The 24,469-nt window shown below is 40.3% G+C and overlaps 1 protein-coding gene across 1 annotated transcript in view; it reads left to right on the top strand.

The window, feature by feature from the left end:
- Window positions 1-24,469, top strand: part of GREB1L (GREB1 like retinoic acid receptor coactivator) — a 3,215,862-nt gene that overhangs the window by 2,917,175 nt on the left and 274,218 nt on the right. Inside the window, exons 28-30 of the mRNA XM_044065377.1 lie at window positions 14,718-14,864; window positions 15,003-15,142; window positions 19,293-19,454. Of these exons, the coding sequence (XP_043921312.1) occupies window positions 14,718-14,864; window positions 15,003-15,142; window positions 19,293-19,454 (449 nt within the window). The remainder of the gene's footprint in view (window positions 1-14,717; window positions 14,865-15,002; window positions 15,143-19,292; window positions 19,455-24,469) is intronic.

Genomic DNA, 24,469 nt, shown 5'->3' with positions numbered 1-24,469 from the left:
CTACCTTCCACCTCCTGGGTGACATCGCCTTATGACCAGCTCTTGGGGGTCATATCCCGGAAAGTCTGGACCTCCCCGGACACAGTGGAGCCTGTCCCAAGGAGGCCAAACAAATTTATGACTGCTCCGGAAGATAAGGCCTTTCCTTCTAAGGGTGTTTCTGTTGATGCTATGGTGGTAGCTGCGGCCACCAAAAAGGAGTTGTTCGAGACAGCTTCTAATATCCATCCTCCTAATAAGGAGTCCAGGAAGATGTATAGGTATGGAAAGCGTACCTTCTCTTCAGCGACATTTACCTTAAGATCGCTGAATTACCTTTCCCATTTTACTAGACTTCAGTGGGATCTCCTGAAGGAGTTGGGAGACACCCTTCAGGGTTCAATAGCTTTGTGATCCACGGACAGGGTATCAGCGCAGTTCTCCACTCTTACATCCATAGCTAACTCCTCCATGAGACTGATTTCCTATGCAGCAGATGGAGCGAGCAGGGCATTCTCAGCAGGAATCTCTCTTAGGAGACATTCCTGGCTGCGTCTGTGTAACTTCACAGAATCCTTGAAGTCTTCCTTTACCAACGTCCCTCCTCCCCCTTTGATGGCTCTACTCTTTTTGGAACGCAGGTAAAAAAGACTTTGACTAGGTGTGAGCAGGAAGGGAAAACCTTATCTGCCATCAGAGTCCATTTCTTCGTTCCTTCTAGACCCTATCCCAAGGGTCAACCAGAAGGGAAAATGTGGTCCCGTAAATCCCAAAAAGGTTTTCCCTCCAGCACAAGGTCAACCGTCCCCCAGAAGCACAGGGGGAGGATATAACGGAAGATGCCGCCCTCGTGGTAGAGGAGGTCCGCAGCATCAAGGAGATAGAGAAACTGTCTCTGATCGTCCCTTCCATCACCCCTGAGGAGTTGTCAGACTGTCCGTCTTAGGAGCCAGTCAGGAGTCATCTTTCACTGTACCCAAGCGCCTGGCTAAAAATTTCCCAAGATCGTTGGGTACAAACCATAATATCCAGAGGTTACCTGATTCCCTTTGTTTCTGATCCCCCCGGTAAACCGGTCTCTACCAGACAATGCCATCCATTCATTTAGACTGTGCAACATCAGAGGTCTTCTCATTGCCGCAAAAGTGTGTCAGCCAACAAGTCCCCACAGAGCAAATAGGATCCGGAATTTACTCACAATTCTTTTTATTTCCAGAAAAGACAGGGGACTGGAGATCAATTGTAGATCTCAGCAAACTAAACAATTGGATGTGCTCAGTAGATCTTCAGGACGTGTGCTAGCACATCAAAATAGACAGGCGCTCCTGAAGACACCTACGTTTTCAGCTGGGAGCCAGTCATTTTCAATTTCGAACACTGCCCTTTGGCCTCACTACAGCCCCCAGAGTGTTCACCAAATGCATGGCAGTGGTAACTGCTCACCTGAGACATCAAGGGTTCCAGGTGTTTCCGTACCTAGATGACTGGCTCCTCACTGCTACCACCAAGCACCATCTAATCAGAACCAGGGATGAGACTCTATCCTTGTGCGCCAGATTAGGCATCACAATAAACTTAAAAAAATCGACCTTATCTCCATCGCAGCACATTGAGTCTATTTCTGAGCCTAAGAATACAATCACCATGACAGCAAAAGTGACACCAGAAAGGATAGAATCATTACATGACCAAGTCAGATTCTTGCTGAAGAGAGACAACATACAGGCCAGAATAGTCCTTCAGGTCCTAGGTACTGTGGCTTCCACCATTCTCTTAGTTCCCCTAGCCCATCTGCCCATAAGGGTACTTCAGTGGCTACTATTTGTCCAGTGGTCACTGCAGGATCTCCCCCTATCTCAGAAAATACTCATCACAAACTCCTGCAAGAAGGGTGTAACATGGTGGTTACATACGGATCAACTTCATCTAGGTCGCCCACTTGCTCCCCCTCAAGAAAATGCAGTGTTGACCATGGATGCATCCCAGATATTGTGCGGGGGGGGGGGCATTATCTAGGAATGACTGCCCAAGGTACTTGGCAGGATCATGAGAACACTTTGCACATAAGTGTTCTGGAGATGAGAGCGGTGCTATACTCGTTGCAAGCACTCCATAGTTCTCTTCCCACTGGGACAATTGTGATTCAATCAGACAACATGTCTGTAGTGTGGTACATAAACAAGCAAGGGGGAACCAAATCTTACCCACTTTGTCGAGAGGCTGTAAGAGTATGGAAATGGGCGATGGACACTCAACGCTTTCTGGTAGTCCAATGTGATAGCCGACAGTCATCAAGCAATTCTGATGCCTCACGAGTGGTCCCTGAATTCATAAGTTGCAAAAGAGATTTTTCGCAAATGGGGCCAGCTTTGCTGTGACCTATTAACCATGTACATGAACACCAAATGCAGCAGCTACTTTGCCCTAATTCCCCATTTGGGGATGTCACCCAGGGAAGCTCTGGTCCACAATTGGCCTCCGGGACTCTTTTATGCTTTTCCACCCTTTCCTCTCATTCCAAAAGTGATTCAGAAAGCAAAACTGTTAGAGTACCCTGATCCTCATTGCTCCTTAATGGCCTCAGCAAGACTGGTTCCCCTTCCTGTGGCCATATCTCTTGGTGGGACCATGGATTCTGGAACCATCACCAGACCTCCTGATTCATCAATCAGGACAGTTCCATCCTACTGTCCAAACCCTGGCATGGCTGCTCCAGTTCCATGAATAGCCAGGTGTGTTTCCCTTTCCCCTACAGTCAAAACACATTCTGATTTATTCACACAAACCTTCCACAAGGAAACTATATTCCAGCAAATAGAAAGGTTCTCCATTTGGGCAGCAAACTAAGGCATAGATCCCTACTCAGCTTTTATAGAGTCTATCCTGTCCTTCCTGGCATCCATTTTTCATGAAGGAGCTGCAGCTGCTACTGTTAACAGTTCAGTTAGCTGCCATCTCTAATTACCATTTTGGCTCCATGGGAAATCCAATCATGTCCCATGCTTTATGCATACCTTTTTGAAAGGAGTCGTCCTTCTCAGACCTCCAATCAGACAACCCCTGAGCCCTGCACCTAAACCTAGTTCTTACATCTTTAATTTCTTCCCCCTTTGAACACTCTTCTCCATCTGATCTGAAATTATTGTCTTGGAAAACATTGTTCTTAGTGGCTGTAACTACTGCTAGGAAAGTTTCAGAATTGTAAGCCCTCACCATTCGACCTCCTTGCATTTTTTCCGCAAGGATAGTCTCTCACTTAGAACTAATCCTTCTTTTCTTCCTAAGGTATATTCAGAGCATAATCTCAACACAACTATCAAACTACCAGTTTTCTTCCCAAATCATACTAATAAATTAGAATACAGACTACACCAATTGGACGTCCACAGAATTCTCAGGTTTTACCTGCACAGGACTAAACAGTTTAGAAAATCAGATCAATTATTTGTTTATTTTTTGGACAAAAATAAAGGCTTGCCTGTTTCTAAGGTCACCTTGTCTAAATGGCTTTCAGACTGCATTTCATTTGCTTATAAAGCTGCTGGCAAACAATTACCAACCAAAGTAAAAGGACATTCAACAAGAGCAGTATCAACTTCATATGCCTTTAGATCTAGACTCCCAATTGATACCATTTGTGCAGTCCCAATTGATACCATTTGTGCAGCAGCTACTTGGGCAAGACCTCATACCTTTGTCACTCATTACAAATTGGATTTGGCTTCCCATAACAGGTCATCCTTTAGGTCCACTGTGCTGAAGAGTCTCTTCTCTTGAGCCACCCAGGATAAAGGTGCTAGGGACGCTGTCCCGTCCAGGACTACATAACATAAAGAGGTTAAGTACATACCATAACGTTCTATGTTTGTAGTCCATCTCGCCTACATTCTTGCGTCCCACCCTCCTTCCCCCTTCCTGTTGGAACTGGTGGACTATACATAATGCTGTATGACCTGGTTGTAGTTGTCCGTCCACCTGTCATGGATAGTATACACAGTGTTCTGTCTGTATGTACATAGTTATTGATAGTTTACTGACTATTATGTACCTATTACTTTCTTGCAAACCCGATCTGGTGAATTGCCGTGAGACACCATGGGATAGGGGTTAGCCTCAAGCCAGTAAAAGCTCTCGAGCTTTAGTATCAGCCGAGTCAGAGCAGAGAATAGTCTCTGAACCCATCCAGCCAGAATGAAGGTGAGATGGACTACAAACATGGAACGTTATGGTAAGTACATGACTTCTTTTTTCCGGTTACCTTGTTCTTCCCCATCATATCACCATTTGCTGTCTACCTGTGGAAAATTGTGGAGCCTGCTTGGGCTATAAAAATACTTGCACAGACAATTCCAATCAAAATCCTAAATCTTCTAGACTTTTTTGCATACTTGGGAGCCATTCATATATCCTCCTATTGTTTCCTTGTGAATCATACTTCTCAAACTCTTACAGCAAGAAATGTGGACAAAGCCATACATTATGGGATCAAATTTTTAAATATTGTACCTACAAGTATGGAAAGTTGATAAGATAACAGGTTTTGCGTTGGCATGAATTTTCTCAAGAGTATGAAGTCTGAAACTCAAATGTCTGTTATTTTCTTACTTCAATTGTCAATGGCTTGCCCATACTCTGCCAGAAAACCAGTTTTATGAAAAATGGACCAAAAATATGTGGCAAAAATCTGTACTGTTGAGAGGTATGTTGTGAATTGCTTAATACAATCTCTCTTCCCAATCTTCTGTAACCTCCTTTGATTGATTTGTGTAGGTATTGTACACTATTTTATATGCCCTACTAATTATCAATATTTTTTATCAACAGCTTCTCTTCTAGATTCACTTAAAAACTCTACCAGAGCAGGTCTTTCCCTTACGATTCCTCTATCTGTTTCTCTTTGCCTGTACCCTGATATTAATCCCTTATAGTGAAGGCTGTCTGTAGCCTACAGTCCAAATGTCTTCTTGGCCTCTTCCCATTCTGTTACCTTTCCCAGTATAGCTATTTGCTGGCAATACCTTGGTTCCTTTGCCATTTTTCTCCAGTAAGTTATGGCCCCCTCTTGCATATTTTCTGTACCTCCTAATTGCAGTCATCCTAATTGGCAATATCACCTGTCTGTTTTTGTGTTGGCTTAGTTTACTTTATGAATATAATATTCTGTGTAGCTGCTGCTGTTCTCCTTAAGGATCTTCATCCTAAAACGCACCCTCTCCGTATTTCTTGAATTTCTCTCTGTTTTATCATCATCCACTTTGAATTAGTGTTTTGTTTGTGTTGTATATATCAGCCTTAACTGCATAACTGTAAAATATTCCTTCAAATCAAGTAATCCTAAACCACCTTGTTTTTTTGGAAGTGTCAACTTATCCCACTTGGCCTTTGCCCTCTTCCCCTCCCAGATAAATTATTTCAAGTATGTATTAATTATTATCCATAGGTTCTCCACTAGTTGATAAAAATATGCCTGACCTCTGTGTAAAACTAAAGGGATTAAAAACATTTTCACTGCTTGTATCTTGATATCCATATAAAAGTGCTTCTAGTTTCTCAATTTCTATATTCTATTTCTTTAGTCTCTTCCCACATATCTTTAGCTGCCATAACAGAATCCCTTTTAATCCATCCTCCTAAATATTTTTTTGTCTCCTTAAATATGAGTATTGCTGAACCAGTTCATGTGTGGGTACATAATTTCCAGCTGTGGCCTTTGTTTTATCTTCATTAATTTTATATTCTGAAAAGACTTGAAACTTCCACAAGATGTTCCGTAACACTGAGATATCCTTTTCAGGTTTTATCAGGTTCAAATAAAGCCAAAGTTTCTTGATTACCATACCTATTTATATCCTTGCGTTTCTGGGTCCTTCATTTTCTTTGCTAATGGCTCTAAATATAAAGCACAATGATTACCATACCTATCATTTCCTTGCATTTATGGGTCCCTTATTTTCTTTGCTAATGGCTCTAAATATAAAGCAAATAAAGGGGAAAGAGGACACAACTGCCTGGTTCGTGTGAACGGCACAACTTGTCAGAAAGGAATCCTCCCACTTTCATTTTTCTTCCAGTCTCTCATTTATCTTCCTAATTAACCTTGTTATTGTATCAGGGAATACAAGTGCTTCCATTGCCCTATTTATAAAATTCCACCTGAATCTGAGGGCTTTCTCTGCATCAAGACCCACCAAAAACAGTGGTATTTTATTACACTCAACTTCCCTCTGTATTATCATAGTTCTGTTAATGTTGTCAGATGTTTACCTCCCCTCCACAAAACCGCATTGATCCATACCTATCAATTTTGGCAACATCTTTGCCATTCTTGTGGCTGTTATAGACCTAAACACTTTGTAATCATGGTTTAAAATTGAAATGGGTCTTTATGGAACTGGGTCTGATGGGTTTTTACTCTCTTTGCTTATTACAGCCTCCACAGGCCTCCACAGCTTTCTTCCAAGCTGTTGGTGCTTCCCCTACTTTTGAAATACTGTTAAACAAAACCTTCCAGATGTTTTATCACTTTTTTTTCCTCCTAACTTCCAGACTTCCATAGCAGTACCATCTGTTCCTCCAGACTTATTGATGGATTATGCGTCACCATTTTTATCTCATCTCCTCCTATCTTAACTGTTAATTGCTGAGCTTCATTTACCTGTAACCATGGCATACTTGCATCTTCCATAAATATTTCTATTTGTGCTCTTCCTTGATTTCTTTATATTCTCTGCTTTATACAATTTTTCATACAGTTTCCAAAGTATCTCTAATATCTCTACAGAATCTCTTGTTTTTTTCTTGTTATAGGTTCCATAAGTTTGGCTGTAACCCTTTCTATTTTCTGCTGCCCAAGTCTTTGTGCTCTGGAGTTATCAAAAACAGTTAACTGCAATCTTTCTAAACTCATGCATATTATCCACATGCTACTTTATTTACTCTGCGTCTCTTGTTTTGTGAGATCACTTTGTATCCTTATTAAAAGTAAGAAAACTTGATTCAAGTTCTTAAGCCACAGTTTATTACGTTAAAAGAAAAGATGGGTGCTTTTGCTCTTGTCAGAACTCCCATCAGATCATAGCAATGTGTAACAGTAACAAGCAGTATATACTTTTCTATTTTCTGTATAAAAACTATGTAGTACATGGAGCATCTTGATTTCTCTGAAAAAAAAAAAATAGCTAAATTATATCCTGGTTCAGTGTTTCTATAGCACGAGACCCAGTCTTAACAGCTCTTAGATCAAGCACCCCTCACAGTGTTGCTAAGATCGGGTGTGCAGTAAACCTGGCAGCGCTGACCGAAAAACAGCAGCAGGACATGAGACTGCTTTGTTTCAATTCAGTTTTCTGCCCGCTGTCTGCTAAGTACAGAAAGCATTTTTAATAAAACTGCTTCCCTTAAATGGAATACGTATGGATGTCAGCCACTCCCCCCTGCTTTACCATCTTTCAGAACAACGCATAGCATTTTTTTTTAAGTCTTAGTTTTGATTCATTAGTAGTAGCTAGTGAAGACAAATCTCCATGCACTACAAAGAATTATGAGTGGGTCCGATGATCATAGCCCTGTATTATGTGTTCTCAATGTGGATGCTTAGCTCTCGAGGTGAATTACTTGGCATTCATGTCTTGAACACACAATAAAGAGGTTATGATTGCTGACCCACTCATAATCCTCTCTAAATTACAGTAAAGGCTTTAATCCAAGTGCACTTAAACAGATCACATTAAATGACAGTGATTGGGAGCAGTAGTGCATACATAGTTTTCATATTTATTGTGATTTGACTTGCTTGGATAAGAAGTTCAAAGCCCCAAAGTCATTGTGCAAGAAATAATGCAAAACAAAAAAAAGTAAGCATCTAGTCCAACATTTTTGTTACATGAATATAAATATAATAAAACAGATGACAGTAAGACTACACAATTTCTTCCCTGCAAAAAATAATGCTGTCTGTGGTGAACTACTACTGTTAAATATTGTAAGGAAGGTCAAATGTCAAAGTCTAGCGGTGCTTTTACTGCAGCGCTTGTCCAAGGGATATCAGCAATGGATGGTATGTAGGCATTATATGTCAGTTATTGTATATGCTGCAGAATATGGCTGTTTGGATTGATGTAGTCAAGGATTATGTACATGTCTTTACCACCTTTAAGGTGCAGTGGAGTGTACGTAAGTACATTGGCATTACCTGCGAGATTCTAGGTTATGTTTCATAAGATTTTTCTCTGTCACTTTTTAACTAAGTGAGAGACAGGGATTGTCCCTTTGCAGCGTGCTTGTATGGCCAAAAGAGTTGGGTGTACTTGTGTTGGGTCTTGATGACTTGTAGGCTAGTAATGAGCTTTTTTGCATAGGTTTGGGGCTAGGAGGAGGCTGCACCCCTGGTTTAATAGTAATATTCTTGTTAACAGATGTATGACTACAGCAAACTGGTGGCATTGTAGTGCACTGCTTAAGAAAAATGTGAGCAAGTACTGGACACTGCAGGATGGCAGTAACCCACACATGCAGACTTCAGATATTTAAAACAGTGAAGGCAAGGCTACCTGACCTTTGTAATGGTGAGTGTCTTGTACAATTTTCTTAGGCACAAGGGATAATGCAAAGGTAAAGAATGAGATGTTAGAACAGAAACCGTGCACATCATTGCTTACTTGTGCTTCACCTTCTACTAGCTTTCCTTATTCAAACACTAATGACTAGGAGAACACACCAAGTTTAAGATTTTTTTCTGGATGCTGCCTAATGGGGCAAGCACCATATGCAGAGAGGTGTTTCAGATAGGAGAATCACATAAACTTGTAAGTGCAAGGTATTGCTGCACTTCACATTAATTTAACTGTTGAGATTCATAGTGCACACCTTTCTGAAATCAGACCTAGATATGCAGTAGTGACGTAAAAGACAGCCAGCTTAACAACACTGTGTCTGGATTTCTGTCTGCATTGCTGATGATTCAGGTTTAGAAATGGGCATAAGCATCCAGAGTTCCAGCTGGGATGGAGAAGAACTGAAATTCTTGTAAAATGAAGAACACTGTAAGTCTTGGCACAGTAGCCCCACCTTATTCATCCCAAGAGCGCAGACATCGCATAATCACCAAAGTCATCTTGTTTTAAGAGAAGAACAGATTCAGGTCCCCAAATAAGTCTGCTTCTTTTAAATGTATTGTAGCTGTAGACACTACATAGTTGACCTTGTTCGCAGGAGCATAGTCCATTAGTAACTGTCTTAGTTCTACATTTTTCCTGGTTGTAAAGTGTAAGTTGCAAGAAGTTGTAGTGTGGCAGGGATGGTAAACTGAGAGAAAAAAAATGAATGTAGGGCTAGTCTCTGTCCACTGAATAGGTGAACGGTCATGGAAGCTAAGCCATTGTAAAGTATACTGTGAGAGAAGGGTGGTGAGTAGAAGTGAAAGAGAACCTAGAGTAACAGTACTGTGCAGAGTAATGCTGGATTGAAGAAAGAAAACTTGCGTGTAATATATAATGTAGGTAAGTGAAAAAATATGTTAGTATGGTTTGTTTTATTTTCTATTAATGTATGTATGCCTAGTGATAATTAAATGTTTTAAAAATAGTATAGCGTAGAGATACTAATCTGAAAGCAGAAGAAAGGGTTAAGTGCTAAGAAGGATGAGGACCATAAAGACTCAAAGAAAATAAATTCCTTCCTTATAAGATTGCAAGCAGAAAAATGAAGTAGAAACTGTTATCCCTACTAGATTGAATCAATAATGAAGGAAAACATTTTTTTCTTGTATTTTTCCTAATATCTCCATGCTAGCTGGCAGTTAGGCTCACCCTCCATAGGACTTGAACCGATTCATTCTCAATGTACAGATATGACCAGAGGGATAGCCATCCAGGCAGCCCTAATGCCATCTGATTGTCTGCTTGCTGCAGAAGTTGAGTGACTTCATCCTAGCTGCTGGAGTGATTAGTTTCAGTCCCACTCCTCTAGAAAAGGGCTGAGAGTGTTTTAGGGCAGTCTTTAATTGTCTCCAGGCTGGGAAACTGTGCGTCACCTCCTCCTATTAAGCAGTTTTTATCATTCTAGACTTCAGCTGTAGGGGTTATTTGGTTTCTTTCCTAAACCTTACCCCCTCTTGATTAATTGATGTGAGCTGTCATCACCTCAGGGGCCTCATTAACATTCCCCATGTGCATGTGTGTTCTTACACACACACACACACACACACACACACACACACACACACACGAGTGTTGACTTTAACAGCTGGGAGCAGCAAACCCACATCCGGTAGCTGTATCCATATTGTTATACAGGCCTTATCTTGCTGATGGCAGGCAGCAGTGTCTGATGCTCAGTCCCATCCTCCTCTGACTAGCACCTTCTGCACAGCCTTCTAAGCCACAGAGACAGGCATGGGTCACATTCAGGGCTTCATCTTTCTAAGCCTCAGAGACAGGCATGAAGGAAAGAATTTAAGAACGTTTGGAACCTTGTGGGGCACAGGATTCAAATAATATTGGTTTCACAATTAGGAAGTCATATACCAGACAAATTTAATTGAGTTCTGTGTGTCAGCAGGGTATTAACTGGTACCTTCTAAATGATTATTGATTAAACCAAGTTTGGTGGCATGGGTAAAACATTGGCTAAGCAAAAGGACATAGCCATTATACACTATGTTCACTGAAAATATGGTGACCAGCAGGGTACCTCCATGGGTTCTTGCTGTGGCTGATCTCCTTCTTCTTCTTCTTCTTTCGGCTTTTTCCCGGTTAGGGGTCGCCACAGGCGAATCACCCACCGCACATTGAATGGCATGGAGTTACAGTGTCGAGTTGTTGCCAGCCGGCGCCCAACCTTCCACAGAAGGCACGCTGTGGCTGATCTCCATTTACTTTAAAACTCATATTCATTGCCTTGTTAATTAACAGCACAGAAGGTCTCGAAGGAAATTTTTGTCTTTTTATTGATCATATACTTCTGCAATGGAGTTGATAACACAAAAAGACATAAGATGGAGAAAAGGAGACCTACCAAATTAAAAGGGATGCAAACACTGGAAAATAATACACTTGGAAAGAAAAATCCCAAAGTTAAAAACACAAAGCAAATCACACGGTTTAAGGGAGCAAGTAGCAAAAAATAAATGATATCAGATGACTTTGAGGTAAGTAGTGTAAAGAGGCATCAGAAAAGGCAGGTAGAACTCAAGGTTCCTTAACTAGATAAATCTTTAGTAGAAAGCATTTAAATTATTGTCAGCTATGTATCTAGGGGCTTGGTAGGGCATCACCTGAACTGTTGCTTGGTGCTGTTTAGGATGCTGCTCCATTTGGACATGGACAAAATAATCTTTTGCGATAAGATTCTTATTTTCTACCAGGAGGCATACGTTGAGGGTGAATCATGTTGATCCTTGAGGAGGGATTCCACAGATGTTGGTCACGGATGATGTTTGGGTTCTCTTCTCAAATCTCGCCAAGGGTTGGAGCCTCCGTTCGGTATTTGTTAGGCCTGATGTTCCTTCTAAGAAAAGATATAAACTGAAGCATGTTTCAGTATGCCCTGTGGATCCTCAAAGAGAATGGCAAGCATTTACTCAAGACTTGTTTTCTGCTTTAATGGCCCTAAAGCCTCCTCAAGGTGTTTCAGTACTTGCTCCTCATTGGACCTCTACCCCTTCTAAACAGCTTAAGGAACCAGATTCCTCAGATGAGGATTCAGTGTCTGGTGAGGTGTCTTTGTTCTATTCTTCACAGATGCTTTCGCCTTTGGCTTATGGTTCTGATGAAGAAAAATCTGTTAGTCCTAAGTTTTCTTTTGAGGAGTTGTCCTTTTGGGGCACAGTTGCTAGGATGATGGAAATCTTTAAGTGGGATTCTTTTCAAGTGTCTGATATCCAGAGAAGATGATATGAGTTGTTTCAAGTGGATACTCCTAAACCCTTGTTGGCTATTTTGTTAGATACTTTCATTGCTGCTTCCAAGTCTTCTGATTCTCAGCTTCCTGCTCCTAAGAAACCTGATAGACAATCCTCAGGAAGCTTATAGAACCTATTTTTATATAAATTCCTTCTGCTGATCCTGCTGTGGTGTCTGTCTCTTCTGACAAACCTTCTAAATGTTTGCCCTCTTCCAAACTTTTGCCTTCTGATAGGAATATTAGGGCAATGGAGAGGATTGGCAAGAAAGTTTACACTGCTTCTACTTTGGCTTTTAGGGATGTTAATTACCAGACCCACATGACCAGTTGTGCTCTGGGCTTGATTCCTCAGGCTTGTCAGGTTATCTCTGCCCTCCTTGAATCTGATGGCAAATCCTCGCCACTCTATTAACCATATCTATGATGATGCTGATGCCTCTTCTAGGGCTGCGGCTTTTGGGTCTGTTACGAGGTGTTATTCTTTGTCTCTATTCTCTACCTGAGGGTATTAAGGCCAATTTGTTGGATGCTCCTATGGATAATACACATTTTTTGGGACTGCTGCTGCTGACATGTTTGTCTGTTCAAGAGAAAGTCAAAGCCTTGCAAGATCTTAAACATATTTTTCTCTCCTATCCCTAAGTTCCATAGGAATTATCCTTCTATGTCTGCTTTTGTTCACAGGCAACCCCGCCAGGCCTCTTAAGGGCAGGAAGGGTGGAAGGCAGGCCCCCTCTACTAAGGTTTCTCAGATTTATGTGGCCCAGTATCCACTTTTATCTGATAGGCTTGCTTCTCTTTGACAATTCCCTCCTGTTCTATTAGCTCAGGTTCCTTTTTCCCTTCAGCTCTCCCTTTGTCTACCAAATTGGCATTGTATCACTTCAGATTCTTGGGTTCTTCCTGTCATCCATCAGGGTTACTTCATGGTATGTAAATCTCTCCCTCTTTTTCAGGGATTCCTCAACCTCCTCTAAAGCAATTTCGTCATTTCACAGAGGTCCTATGGTCCCTGTTGACCCTTTTACTTGTCCCTCCCCCCCAAGTGGGAAGGGGTTTTTATTCCAGGATGTTCCTGGTTCCTCAAAAGGAGGGCACATAGAGACCTATTTTGGATTTCTTCCAGCTTAACACCTTTCTCAAGATCCATTCTTTTTGGATGCTTACTCTTCAAATTCTGTTTCAGAAAGAAGATAGGTTTGTGTAAGTAAATATGCAAACTAGCTCATGCAGACTAGCTCTACAAGGAAATACATAGAGTCCAAATTCTTAACCTGCTTCAGAAAAGTGACTGAGATCAAGGGGGCATATTTAAAAATGCAAGGTGGACTGCCCCCCCCCTAGCCTTCAGCAAAATCATACTCTCCCCTTCCTTTAAGCCAGTCTGTGCCCCTCACATTTCTTAGAGTCATTAGCTCTGACAGGTAAGGAAAATATGTTAAAAAGCCAGTCACATAAAAATTATAAATTTAAAAATAAGTTGCCAAAATAGTAAACAAGCAAGCAGGCATGTAAATAAGGTAATGTCAGACTTAACATACAATTATTTCTTTACTGTACTTCAGTGATGTAGTTTACGGGGTGAACTGTACAGTCTTTGGCAGTACTGTCTTATGTGCTTTTCAGGGTCTGTGGTCAAGAATTCTGGGCAGTGCCAAAAAATAAAGGACCAAAATCAGAGACAACTTTTAAATATTCTAATTCACTTAAAATATTGCTAAACAATATATCCTGCATCAACATACATTTTTTGAACTGCAATGCCTGTCATTATTGACTGACTGAAATCCCAGTGATTTTACAGAAAATCAAAACTGTTGAGGGCTAGGGCAACAATATGTGGCAAAAGCATGGAATTTATGGGAAATCGGGAATAGTTGAGAGGTATGCTGTCAGATGTTGTGTAGGCCTGATAGGCTTAGTGTTTAATGACTGCAACTAAGGGTATCAATTTTTTAAGCTGGAACACAGGATCTGAATTGCCTAGTCATAGTAAGTCCTTATTAAGTTTAATTCTGTTGGCTACCAAAAGGCATTTACTAGAAAATGGAAGTCCAAGTCTAAACCAGTGGTGTCTGAAGTATTGAATGTTATAAAAGAGGTAGAATAACTGGAAGAAGAGGGATCTTTAGGAAAGGGAAGGAGCAAGTTAGATAGAAATGGAAATTGTGGGAACAGTACATGCAGAATAATGTTCAGGACGAAGCGTGTGGTTTAAGGGAAGGCAAAGATTCAGCCGTTTATGTAATGTTGGACTGATGGTAATTACAAAGAAAGAAAAGATATGTGATGTATAATGTATGTAAATGGAAAAAAATGTTAAAATGGTTTGTTTTCTTTTCTGTTAATGTATGCCTGCCTGTGTCTTGAGTGATAATTTAATACAAGTGTTTAAAAAATTCAGTGTTATGGGTAATATTTTTGAATTAACAACATAAACTTTATAATGTGAAAAACAAGAGTGAGTAAAATCTGTAGTAGGTTCAGAGAAGATGGTTTCAGGGTAGTGTTAGTGGTCTTGTAGATGTAATTCAGCATGGTAGTGTAACCACCATGCTAAGTACACCATACCTTTGTAGTGAAATTAAGAACTTCATTTTCACTTTGTCTGTATGAACTTGATCAGATTTTATTACATTTGCCTGTGTATAGGCAAGGTCTGAGATAGTAAAGTAGGTCATGAAGAGAGTGAGTTCAGGAAGAATGGATAGGTGGCCATCTACTTGACTTATAATCACACTGCTCTGCATCCCTAGAGGTAAATCTAGGCAAAAATAAAATTAAAAAAGATAGGTCTTTATTGTAATTACATTATTAATTGGGTGCTCCTTTTCCAGATGCAGATGTCAAGAATGAAGTCACAGATTCAGAGTTCAGTCAGTGGCCTGAGACAGAAACCTTTAGCAAAATACCCTCTGGTCATACAACCCCTGACCAAAAGTATCAGCATGCCAGTCCTGGGTGCACATCAAGACTGGTAAAAGGTAAAAAGGGTTGGTAAAATGTAATCTTGCAAATGTAATATAGTTATTATTGCACTCAGAATGTGGTTACATATTTATTTTATTGTATTTTTAGCACTACATTATAGCATAATGTCAATTGCATTATTTTTGGCACAGATGATTCTACAGCTGCAAAACTTGAAAGGGGAAGCAAAAGGCACACAGTGCCCATGATGTTGACTAAGTTTGCAGCTTATAATGCGTTCCATCACTGTGAACAGTGCCACCATTACACCGACAGCAGCTTAGCTGCAGAGGTAAGTTATACTACTTGAGAAACCAAGCTCTCAACTGCTGAAGTTGTTTACCTGTTTCTTTCCACTTCTTGTCAGGAACAAGAGATCAAGTCTTACTGAAAATCACAGTAAGCCATAGTGTATGCCTTAAATAACTTTGCTGTTTTCTGGTGTTTAGTGCAAGTGTCCAACTTCATTTGTCTTGTGTTCTATCCCCGGTGGGTATCTCATGTAGAAGTCATAGCAGCAAAACTGCATTGTTTTAGTATTGTGCTCTTACAGATTTTGTTAAATGTGTACCACATGTTCTGATGTCTGAAGCCAAGTTTCTGTGTTTTACATAAGTTAATAATGGTGGCTCAGGAGTCTTTTAGCACATCAAACTTTACCATAATGCAAAAGACTGTGCCTCTATTTCTAGGTTTTGCAATTGTTTTATACAAGTATTGCAGTATAAGCAGCAATGTTTACGAAATGCAGTGCGTGGTTCAGTTGTGCAAATGTGAGTGCTGACTATAACATTAAAGTTCATAAAAGTAAAACAACATTTCATTTAGAGAGGAAAATCCTTAATGATATATGTGTTGACAGAAGTGCATATTAAAGGTGCAAGTAGAACTTAGTACCCCTAAGTTTATGGGCTTAGGTAGATGCACACTGTTTAAGCCATGATGTACAAATCTATTTTTTAAAAGACAATGTTTTGATTAACACGGGGCACTCTGCACCCCACCATCTACTATTATGTTTATTAGTGAGCTGCATAAATAACAGTGTAGATGCGTGCATCTTGCATGCAAGTTGCATTTTCTGAGATGCTCACAATTGTAAAGGTAAAGTGTCACAGTAGTAGGAAATGTGTTACAAGTGGAGTATCCACAATAAGTAAAGGACACAGCTCGGCTATCAAGCAAAGTAGCTATGTCCAGAGGTGTATACAGTAACTTAGTAGCTGTTCAGTTGAGAAGAAAGCCTGGGAGCAATAGCTAGTGTTACTAGTAAATATAAAAATGTGTAAGTAGCACTGGAACATTTGTAGAGCTTGGGCACCTTTCTGCTAATTAGCTTTATTGATGAAACCAGTGCAAGTGATCTGATTAATCTTCCACTTTGTTAAACAAAAACTGTTGTGTTCTGTTTTCCATTTTTTGCTGTCTTTTCCAACTTTTTAATACAGAACTTTCTGAGCTTCCATACCAAGCCTTTTTCCTAAAGAGAATTCTGGACAGAAAATAAAATGTGTTTTTATCCTAGCTTGATTTTCTGTGTAGTATTGATGCTAAGTGTGTCTTTGTCATTAGTTTTGGTTATTTTGTACTTTGTTGATGTATGTAATAAGTATTAATTTCTGACTTTGCTTTCTATCCAAGATTTCTTCTATCCACAATGCCCAAACAGTATTGTGTAATGTTCCTTTTCTCCTTGCATGTCCTGCCACCACCAGCTTACAACTGGATTGTTGTAAATACTTGTTTTCTTGACTGAGACCAGCATCTTAAGAGGGTAGCATAAATGGGGTGCTTGCCATAGGCACCAACTTGTAGGAGATGCCAAATGAACCAAAAAAAAGCATTAAATGATTGGTCATAGCTTGTAAACTGTAAAACAGCTGTGCCTTTTTCTTTTTGTAGGTAATTTACAAGTGATGTACCTTAAACAACAGACCAATTTAACAGTTTCCAACCTGTATATAAGCAGTCAGGTAACAGTAGCTTATAAACTGTCAACGTTTTCCGTAAAGCCGCATTACGTTGACTTGCTGCACTCATTACTTCCTTGAGAAAATGTTTTGTCAGTAAGCTATCCTGATCTCTTACATATTTTTTAATTTATTTATTTATTGATATTTGATTTATATCCATTATAGATATGTGGAGTGACAAATTCCCTTGCTGCAGCTCTACTTGAGATGATCAACATTGCATTTTTTAATATTACATTTTAATTTTGTTACTTTCAAGCTCCTGCAGAGTCATCAGTTACTCTTATAACAAGGGCTATTTTTTCTGCTTTTGTTTGGCCAATGCACCATCCTCAACTGTCTCACTCCTGCTTGTCAGTGTGAAAGTTCCATTGTAAAACAAGTAAGTTAGCATTTCTTTAAAAGGGCAAGAAAACTCTTTCTGAAAATCTGTGACCTTCAAAAATTAAGGGGTGTTAAAAACTTCCACTGGCAGCTATCTCAAGAGCTGCTGAGAGAAAGCCTAGATTCATCACACTGTATTTGGAACATTTAAGAAAATGAAGGGCAAAATTCCATCATATTCTGGAGTATTGTGGGAGGAAGAAACATTGACCGAAAAACAAATTCATGTCAGAATGTGTTCTCACACTGCTTCATTTTGGGTGAAACAGCTTGTTATATAATAATGAGTGAGAGTGATTTTAGGAATGTTATTACATAAAACAGCAATGCATAACATTTTTTCAGGTTCTGCCTGTTGTCCTTTAATGCAGATTTCATTCTTCCTCTGCCGTCTCATGTTCGGTATGTCTGTTTTTGTCTTGCTGAGTTAGTATGCTTTAACTGAAGCTCTCGGGTATTTGTCATAAAGCAGTAATACTTTTGTCCACTCAATTCTTTGAAGTTAAAAACAGTTGAATTTTTCATAGTAGCTTGGCACAAGTAACTTTATTTAGCACATAACTTGCATTGAAATTGTGGACATTAATTATTGTAAAATGTTACTAAATCATCTCTGCATCATTCTTTGCTTATATTTCTTGAATCAATAAAATAAAATAAATATATTCACAAATAGTTTAAAAAAGCAACAACTGTAGCTTAGTGTAAGATTCTGTAGGCAGGTGTGGGCATTGTACATCTTGAAACCTTACTGGTTTGGATAGCAGTAGTCTTTGCAGAGTCATTAAACAAATTCAGCTTTGGATGAGTTAAATGCATTCAGCTGATTATAAAAGTACTTGCTAATGGGAAGAATGGACTGTCATATACTGCACTGCCATTGCAGAATAACCCTGTATAGTCATAGGCAAAGCCGTAACTGGTATCCAGGAAAGCTTATCTTCTGTTACTGCTTGTTACTGAAGTGAATTTGTAAGTACCATCGTTTTAAAATATGATACAGATGACTTCCATTACTGGCTTGTGTACTGGAGAAGCCAGGTAGTTGAATGGGAGGGAGTGGCTTGTTTGCTCACCCATCCCAGGGGCTGGAGGAATTGCTGGGTGTGACACTTGGCTGGACACACCTCCATAACTGAACCACTAGTGAAGACCATGGTGATGCAGATATGCTGCCTGTAATGGGGGGTAGTGTTTTGGTTGAGTCATAGTCAGAAACAAAGGCAGTTATACCAGGAAGTACACCACGTACCTTTCCTTGAATGCTGCAGGCATGTGTTGGGTGGAGAAATGTTGGCAGAGTATAAAAAAAACTCTAATTAGATGCCTGGATGATGACCAAGTGATCGCCTCTCACCCAGAGGAGATGAATGGACTTGATCAGTGGGAAATGGGCAAGCAGAATATATTGCATGGCAAGCATCAGTGACCAGAAGAAAATAATAATAAAGTAGTCTATAGCTTTAAAAATAGGGTGAAACATTTGACACAAAAGTCACTGGTTTATAGATGACTGCTTTTTTGGATAACTCAAGTGCAAGTGAGCATACCTTTCAAGTGTCTAGAATTTTGCAGAATGTCCAGATTTTTTGCCTCATATTTGTGGTCTCTACCTCAAAATTTGTAGTTGCTGACAATTCATTGAGGACTGAAGTGTCAAAATAATAACCGACATTTGAGTTTCGGGACTGAAGTGTCAAAATAATAGACATTTGAAATTTGGGCTTACAAAATTTCAGAAACTGCAGGTTAATGCAAAACTTGTTATAATTCTAGCAACTTTCTAAGTTTGTAAGAGTGATGTTTAAAATCTATTGCTGATTTTGGGCCTTTGTCCCCGTTGTTGTTGGCTTTCTCCAGAATTCTTGTGCTTAGAGGTTGAAAGTTGAGCAAGTGAGCATAGGCAAAGCTAAATTCTTCTAACACTTGGGTATTTAAGTCTTATTTGAAGTAATGGTGGCATACCATACTAGTCTACTGTATTCTTTAGTGACCTGTTGGGACTTGGTTTATTGGGGGCATAACGATCTCACATGCAGTTAGCTGTAACATTACTGTGAAATGCTGTTTCTCTTCGTTCTGTAGTCTGTGGAGTCTAGCCTGCATGCATTCTCTTTCTCATCATCTGCACTGGGAGAAGACATCCAGCTTCATTTTGTCATTCCAAAGGCCAAGGAGCACCACTTTGTTTTCAGCCAGCAAGGAAGGCACTTGGAGAGCATGAAGCTACCTCTGCTGTCTGATAAGGTGAGAAATACTGTAGCTGTCTTCATCTTGAAAAATGGGACTGGTTTGCTTAAAAAACAAAACTGTTATACAAGTCATATTGCTGTTACTACTTTGAGGTTTTCTTCCTAAATTGCTACTGAAAGTACAATGGATGAACTGTGTGTCTCATGACTTACTGTAATGGAACAACACTCGGAGTGACAGAAGCTGGTTTGTTTTTTTAAATATATTTTTAAAAGCACTTTTTGTACTGATTTGCGATGCAGACCATGTACCACATTAAGAAGTTTACTGTGTTGGAAAGTAACATCATTACTTGTGTTTGTGTGGCCATACTGGTTTTATTTTATGGCTTGCACCATGTTGTTTTAAGAGTTAAAGATTTTTGGGGGCAACATAGCTTTTAAGGTTTTGATGCTGTAGGAATGTTTTGCAGTAAGCATAGCCTTATTAATTGCTGTGATATGTTCATGGTGTTCTCATTTACCAGATATGTACACTATGAACATCTGTTCTCTTGGAGGAAGTTCCCAGAGAAGCTTTTCCACAGTATTTCTCTTAAACTTTTGCCTGTCTGCCATTGTGAATTTTACATCAGAGGTTTAAAGTTTGGCCATTGTCTTTAACTGTTTGTGTTTATCCAAGATGAGTAAACTGTTTGTTTTTTGCTAAAGCTTCATGCAATTTTGTATTCTTTATACTTGTGATGTCATCTAAAAGATCATTAATCAAAACTGCCACTCCCACATTCACCTTTTGTAGTCCAGGACCACATTCCAAGGAGTGCAGAAAGCCCTGTAGCTTTCTAAGAAACATTTCCTTAGTACTTCCCTTTATGGGAGTATCCCACCTGCATACATGGCACTGGCAGTGTGAGCAAATGTTAGGAGAGGGAAATGTTCCATTGACTCCTCAGATGTTCTTTGTATTGTTCATTGTTGCATTAGTAATATCATTCGGGATGTCTGCTACAGAAATCCTGGTTGTTCGGCATAACTTTTTAGATCTTTGCCCCTTCTCCCCTGCAGCCTGTGCAGTAGCCCTCCTGCCTGGATGTCAGTGTGTCTGTGGTATAAGTGGATGTCTGCCTGCATCATCTTCAGTTCTGCCTTGCTGCAGTATATTAGTAGACAGGTATGAGTTAGTGAAGAGGATGTCTGCTACAGAAATCCTGGTTGTTCGGCATGACTTTTTAGATCTTTGCCCCTTTTCCTCTGCAGCCTGGGCAGTATCCCTCCTGCCCTGGATGTCAGCATGTCTGTGGTATAAGTGGATGTCTGCCTGCACCATCTTCAGTTCTGCCTTGCTGCAGTACATTCATAGATAGATATGAATTAGTAAAGGGCCGTTAATCTGTCTGTTCAAGACAGATTCCCAGGGTCCATTGGAACGTCCACAGAAGTTCCTCACTAAAATGATACAGGGCATAAGTAAAATATCCTATGCAGACTGCCTCAAGGCCCTATCCCTGTATTTTGTCTCCTGCATGTTTTTGAGGGGAGATCTATACCTGGCATACAGGGCATTGGCATACCCCACTCTGATGGACCTCCTGCTTATCCACAAAACAAACAGCACCAGAGTTACCCATTCTAAAGACTTAAACCTTGCCTGTGGTATAAATAAGACCTACTAGAGAAAGAGGTATGTATCCCAGAGACTATCCTGTCTATGGACCAATTCAAGTGCAACTTGGACAGTTGGCTGGGAAACTGGAAATTCATCCCTGGTTTTGCACATATGTCTGTAATGGACATAGGTGACCTGTAAAATGATTAATCTTCCAGGCCCATGCTTACAGTTATCAAGGATTTCTGAACTTGTCAGAGATTTGGGATGCATGGATTGGCTTAAAAAGGCCCTTCTGGTCATTATCCTATTAAACACCTATGAACCTATTTGGAAATTGATTTTAAAAACGTAGTTCTGTATCAGATCAGAAGGTAGTAAGTAAATTGGAGAACGTCAGCAGTAATCAGGATATGGAATACTGTCTTATTTTTATTAAAATTGTTAACGTAGCTTAGTCTTATGTTTAAGTTAGTTCGGAAATGTAATAACCTCACCGCCAAGTTAGCAGTGCAGCCAGTCGCACAAGCTCTTCTTGCAAAACAGCTGAAGTGTGTTTAAAGTTGTCATGCTAGGTATTGTGGTAAGCCATGAAATTTCAAGATAGTAATGGCCAGAAGCCCAAAAAGTGTGTGTGTGTGTGGGGGGGGGGGGGGGGGCATTACACCACACAACACCACACTACACCACATTATAACTCCCAAAAGTGTATTTTTTAGTTAATGTTTCTTTTCCCACATATAACATTGTGTTGCTCTTTTACATTGTGTTGGATCTTTTATTTCTTTTAGTGTCGTCGTCTTTCAACTTTGAAAGACAGTATTGTAACTCCCAACATTATATATACAAAATGTGGAGCAATACCTCTCCTATTGTGGAACAAATGGGCAAAATGTTTAAATGTGTAGGAGCTCAAAGGACTGCTATAATGGTTTGCCAGTAGTAGTGGATTTGTTTTTCAGCTGTACTGCTAATATTCCTAAGTTGATGATTACAATTGCACTGTTATTATTTCTAAATTGATAAGGTTGCCAGTGGTACTAGTTTTGGTGTTACAGTTACAGTGCATTTTAATGTCTGCTGCTACAGCTTTGCTGTCTTGAACTTTGTAGTACTTGCCTAACAGCAGCCTATCTCTATTCCTTCCATACTGCTAGCTATTCTGACCAACCCATTGCCCTTCTTTCCTTAACTGTTATAACTGGTTTATTCACTAACCCATTGAAATAACAGCTTTTCTCCATACTCATATTTCTCAGCCCTGTGTCTCTTCCTGTTTCTTACTCTAAATCGATGTAGTCTAAGGCCTGTAGTTGTCTGTAGTACCTAACCCACCTCTCCTACTTCCCCTTTCTGTTCCTAGGTTGTACTCCCTTTTCAGAACTATTGAACAGAACATAAGCTACACTACTGTCCAGGTTGGCAGCTTTACTGCCCAGCGCAAAATTGCCACTACGGTTCTGCAACAATCAGAATTTCATTCAGTGTATGTCACTCATGTAGACATTGTCCTGTAATTTATCTGTCTCTGAAAGTATGCCTGCACATCCTAAGCTGTACCTCTGCTCTCACCCCTCCTGTTCATTTCTGACTTTGCATAACTGTACTATTCCTCTCCTTAGTTCCTCTGTTTTTTTATCTTTGAAAAGTGGCTTCCGCTTCCCTTTAATCCATCTCCTTCACACACTTTGTTCCTTATTTACTTGCAAAAGAGAATGATTGCTTTTAGAGCCATTACTTATGACTCTATTGATTGTTTCTGCAGTTAGCTGTGATCTGGGCAGACCCACTCCATTCGCACTTGCCATGCCAGGGCTCATTCCGCTCCCCTACCCTAACCCCACTCCCACCCCCACACCATTACATTTATAGCTAACCTCATCTTTCCTCTCCCTAGCCCCTCCTCTTCCTGTCACCATCAGCCAAACCCTGTCATTGCCCCACCCTGCCACACCTCCACTATCAACACACCCGCTACAACTCAGTCTGTGCTCCACACACCTCCCTACATATCTCCACCCCAACTGCACACTCCTGCTACTTTTACCACTACATAGACACACTTGTCTACTAACACTTCTCTGCACTTACACTTCTCACTTACCAAACTGTTCCCCATACAGCACCACTCCATATTGAACTCCTATCTCCAATCCCTTATCTACCCCCTACCACTCGCACACCTCCACATAGGTGCTTTCACTTTTCCCTGTACCCATTCATATTTAACCTTCCTGCTCACTAAGACTGTTCTCACCTTCTTTCTCACACCTCTTCTTTTATCACTATCATAACTCTCGTCTTATCAATCTGAAATTCATCCTATAAATCTTCCACCTACAGCTGTTTCCTATCATATAGACTCACAATTCCATTACTCACTCACTCTTTATATCTCCCTCTCTACTGTACACGTCATACCCACTCCTACCAATGATCAAATCTTCTCCCAACCCCATATACCCATTAAAAACAAAACTAAATATTACTTCTTCTGCCTCACTATTCCTACTCTACTCCATGCCAACAGTTCCATACTCCTTTCAGGTAATATTCACCCTTACCCAGGCCTCCTCTCCAACCCCTTTTCAAAAACCCTTCCCTTACAACCTCCCTCCCCTCACCCCGCCTCACTCACAAAACACTTTACCCTATTCTCACTAAACATTCACAGCATTCTTAAATTCAGTGAATCCAATGCATGGATGGCCCACTACTCCCCTGACATAATAACTCTCACAGAAACTTGGCTCAAACCTTACATCTCAAGTAATGAATTTCTCCCTCAGGATACATCATCCATTTAGACAAGGCTCATAAGAAAGGAGGGGGTGTTGCCATAATTTACTCTGACCACCTTAAACATTTAACTGCAGACTCAAAAACCACAAAACACTAACTGTAGTTGCCATATACATTCCCCCTGGTGAAAAGATTCCCATTTTGGAACATGTTCTCTCCTGGTTCACACTCCACATACCCAACAAAACCACTTTGCTAGGTGATGTCAGCATCAACTAGCAATTCCTAAACTCAGACTCTTCCAACTCGAGTTTCAACTTGCAAGGCTTCTCCCAACTTATCTCTACCCCTACCCACTACCACAAACCTTACCAACTCCAGTTCTGTCATTGACTGGATCCTTGTATCCCACCCTAATCTGTACCACCACCCTAAAACACTTCCAGATTCCATTAGTGACCACTCCTCTACTTGCATCCAATGATGCTTCCTCCCCCACACTAGGTCCTACAAGTGCAGAGACTGTCAGAGCCTCTCCAATTCCAGTCCTGATATATTTAACAACACACTATCCTCCATAAACTGGTCCTTCCTTTCATACCTCCCCCATGGATGAAGCCGTATAAACATTTAACCACATTTTCCTTGATATACTTAACTCCCTTGCTCCCCTTAGGAAAATCCAAGTTAAATCTCTCTTCTCACCTTGGCTGTCTCAATCC

The sequence above is a fragment of the Protopterus annectens genome, chromosome 3.part0 (genome assembly GCF_019279795.1).
Source record: "Protopterus annectens isolate FY-2018-M chromosome 3.part0, PAN1.0, whole genome shotgun sequence".
In the NCBI taxonomy this organism is placed as follows: domain Eukaryota; kingdom Metazoa; phylum Chordata; order Ceratodontiformes; family Protopteridae; genus Protopterus; species Protopterus annectens.
This window is presented reverse-complemented; position numbering and strand designations above follow the sequence as displayed.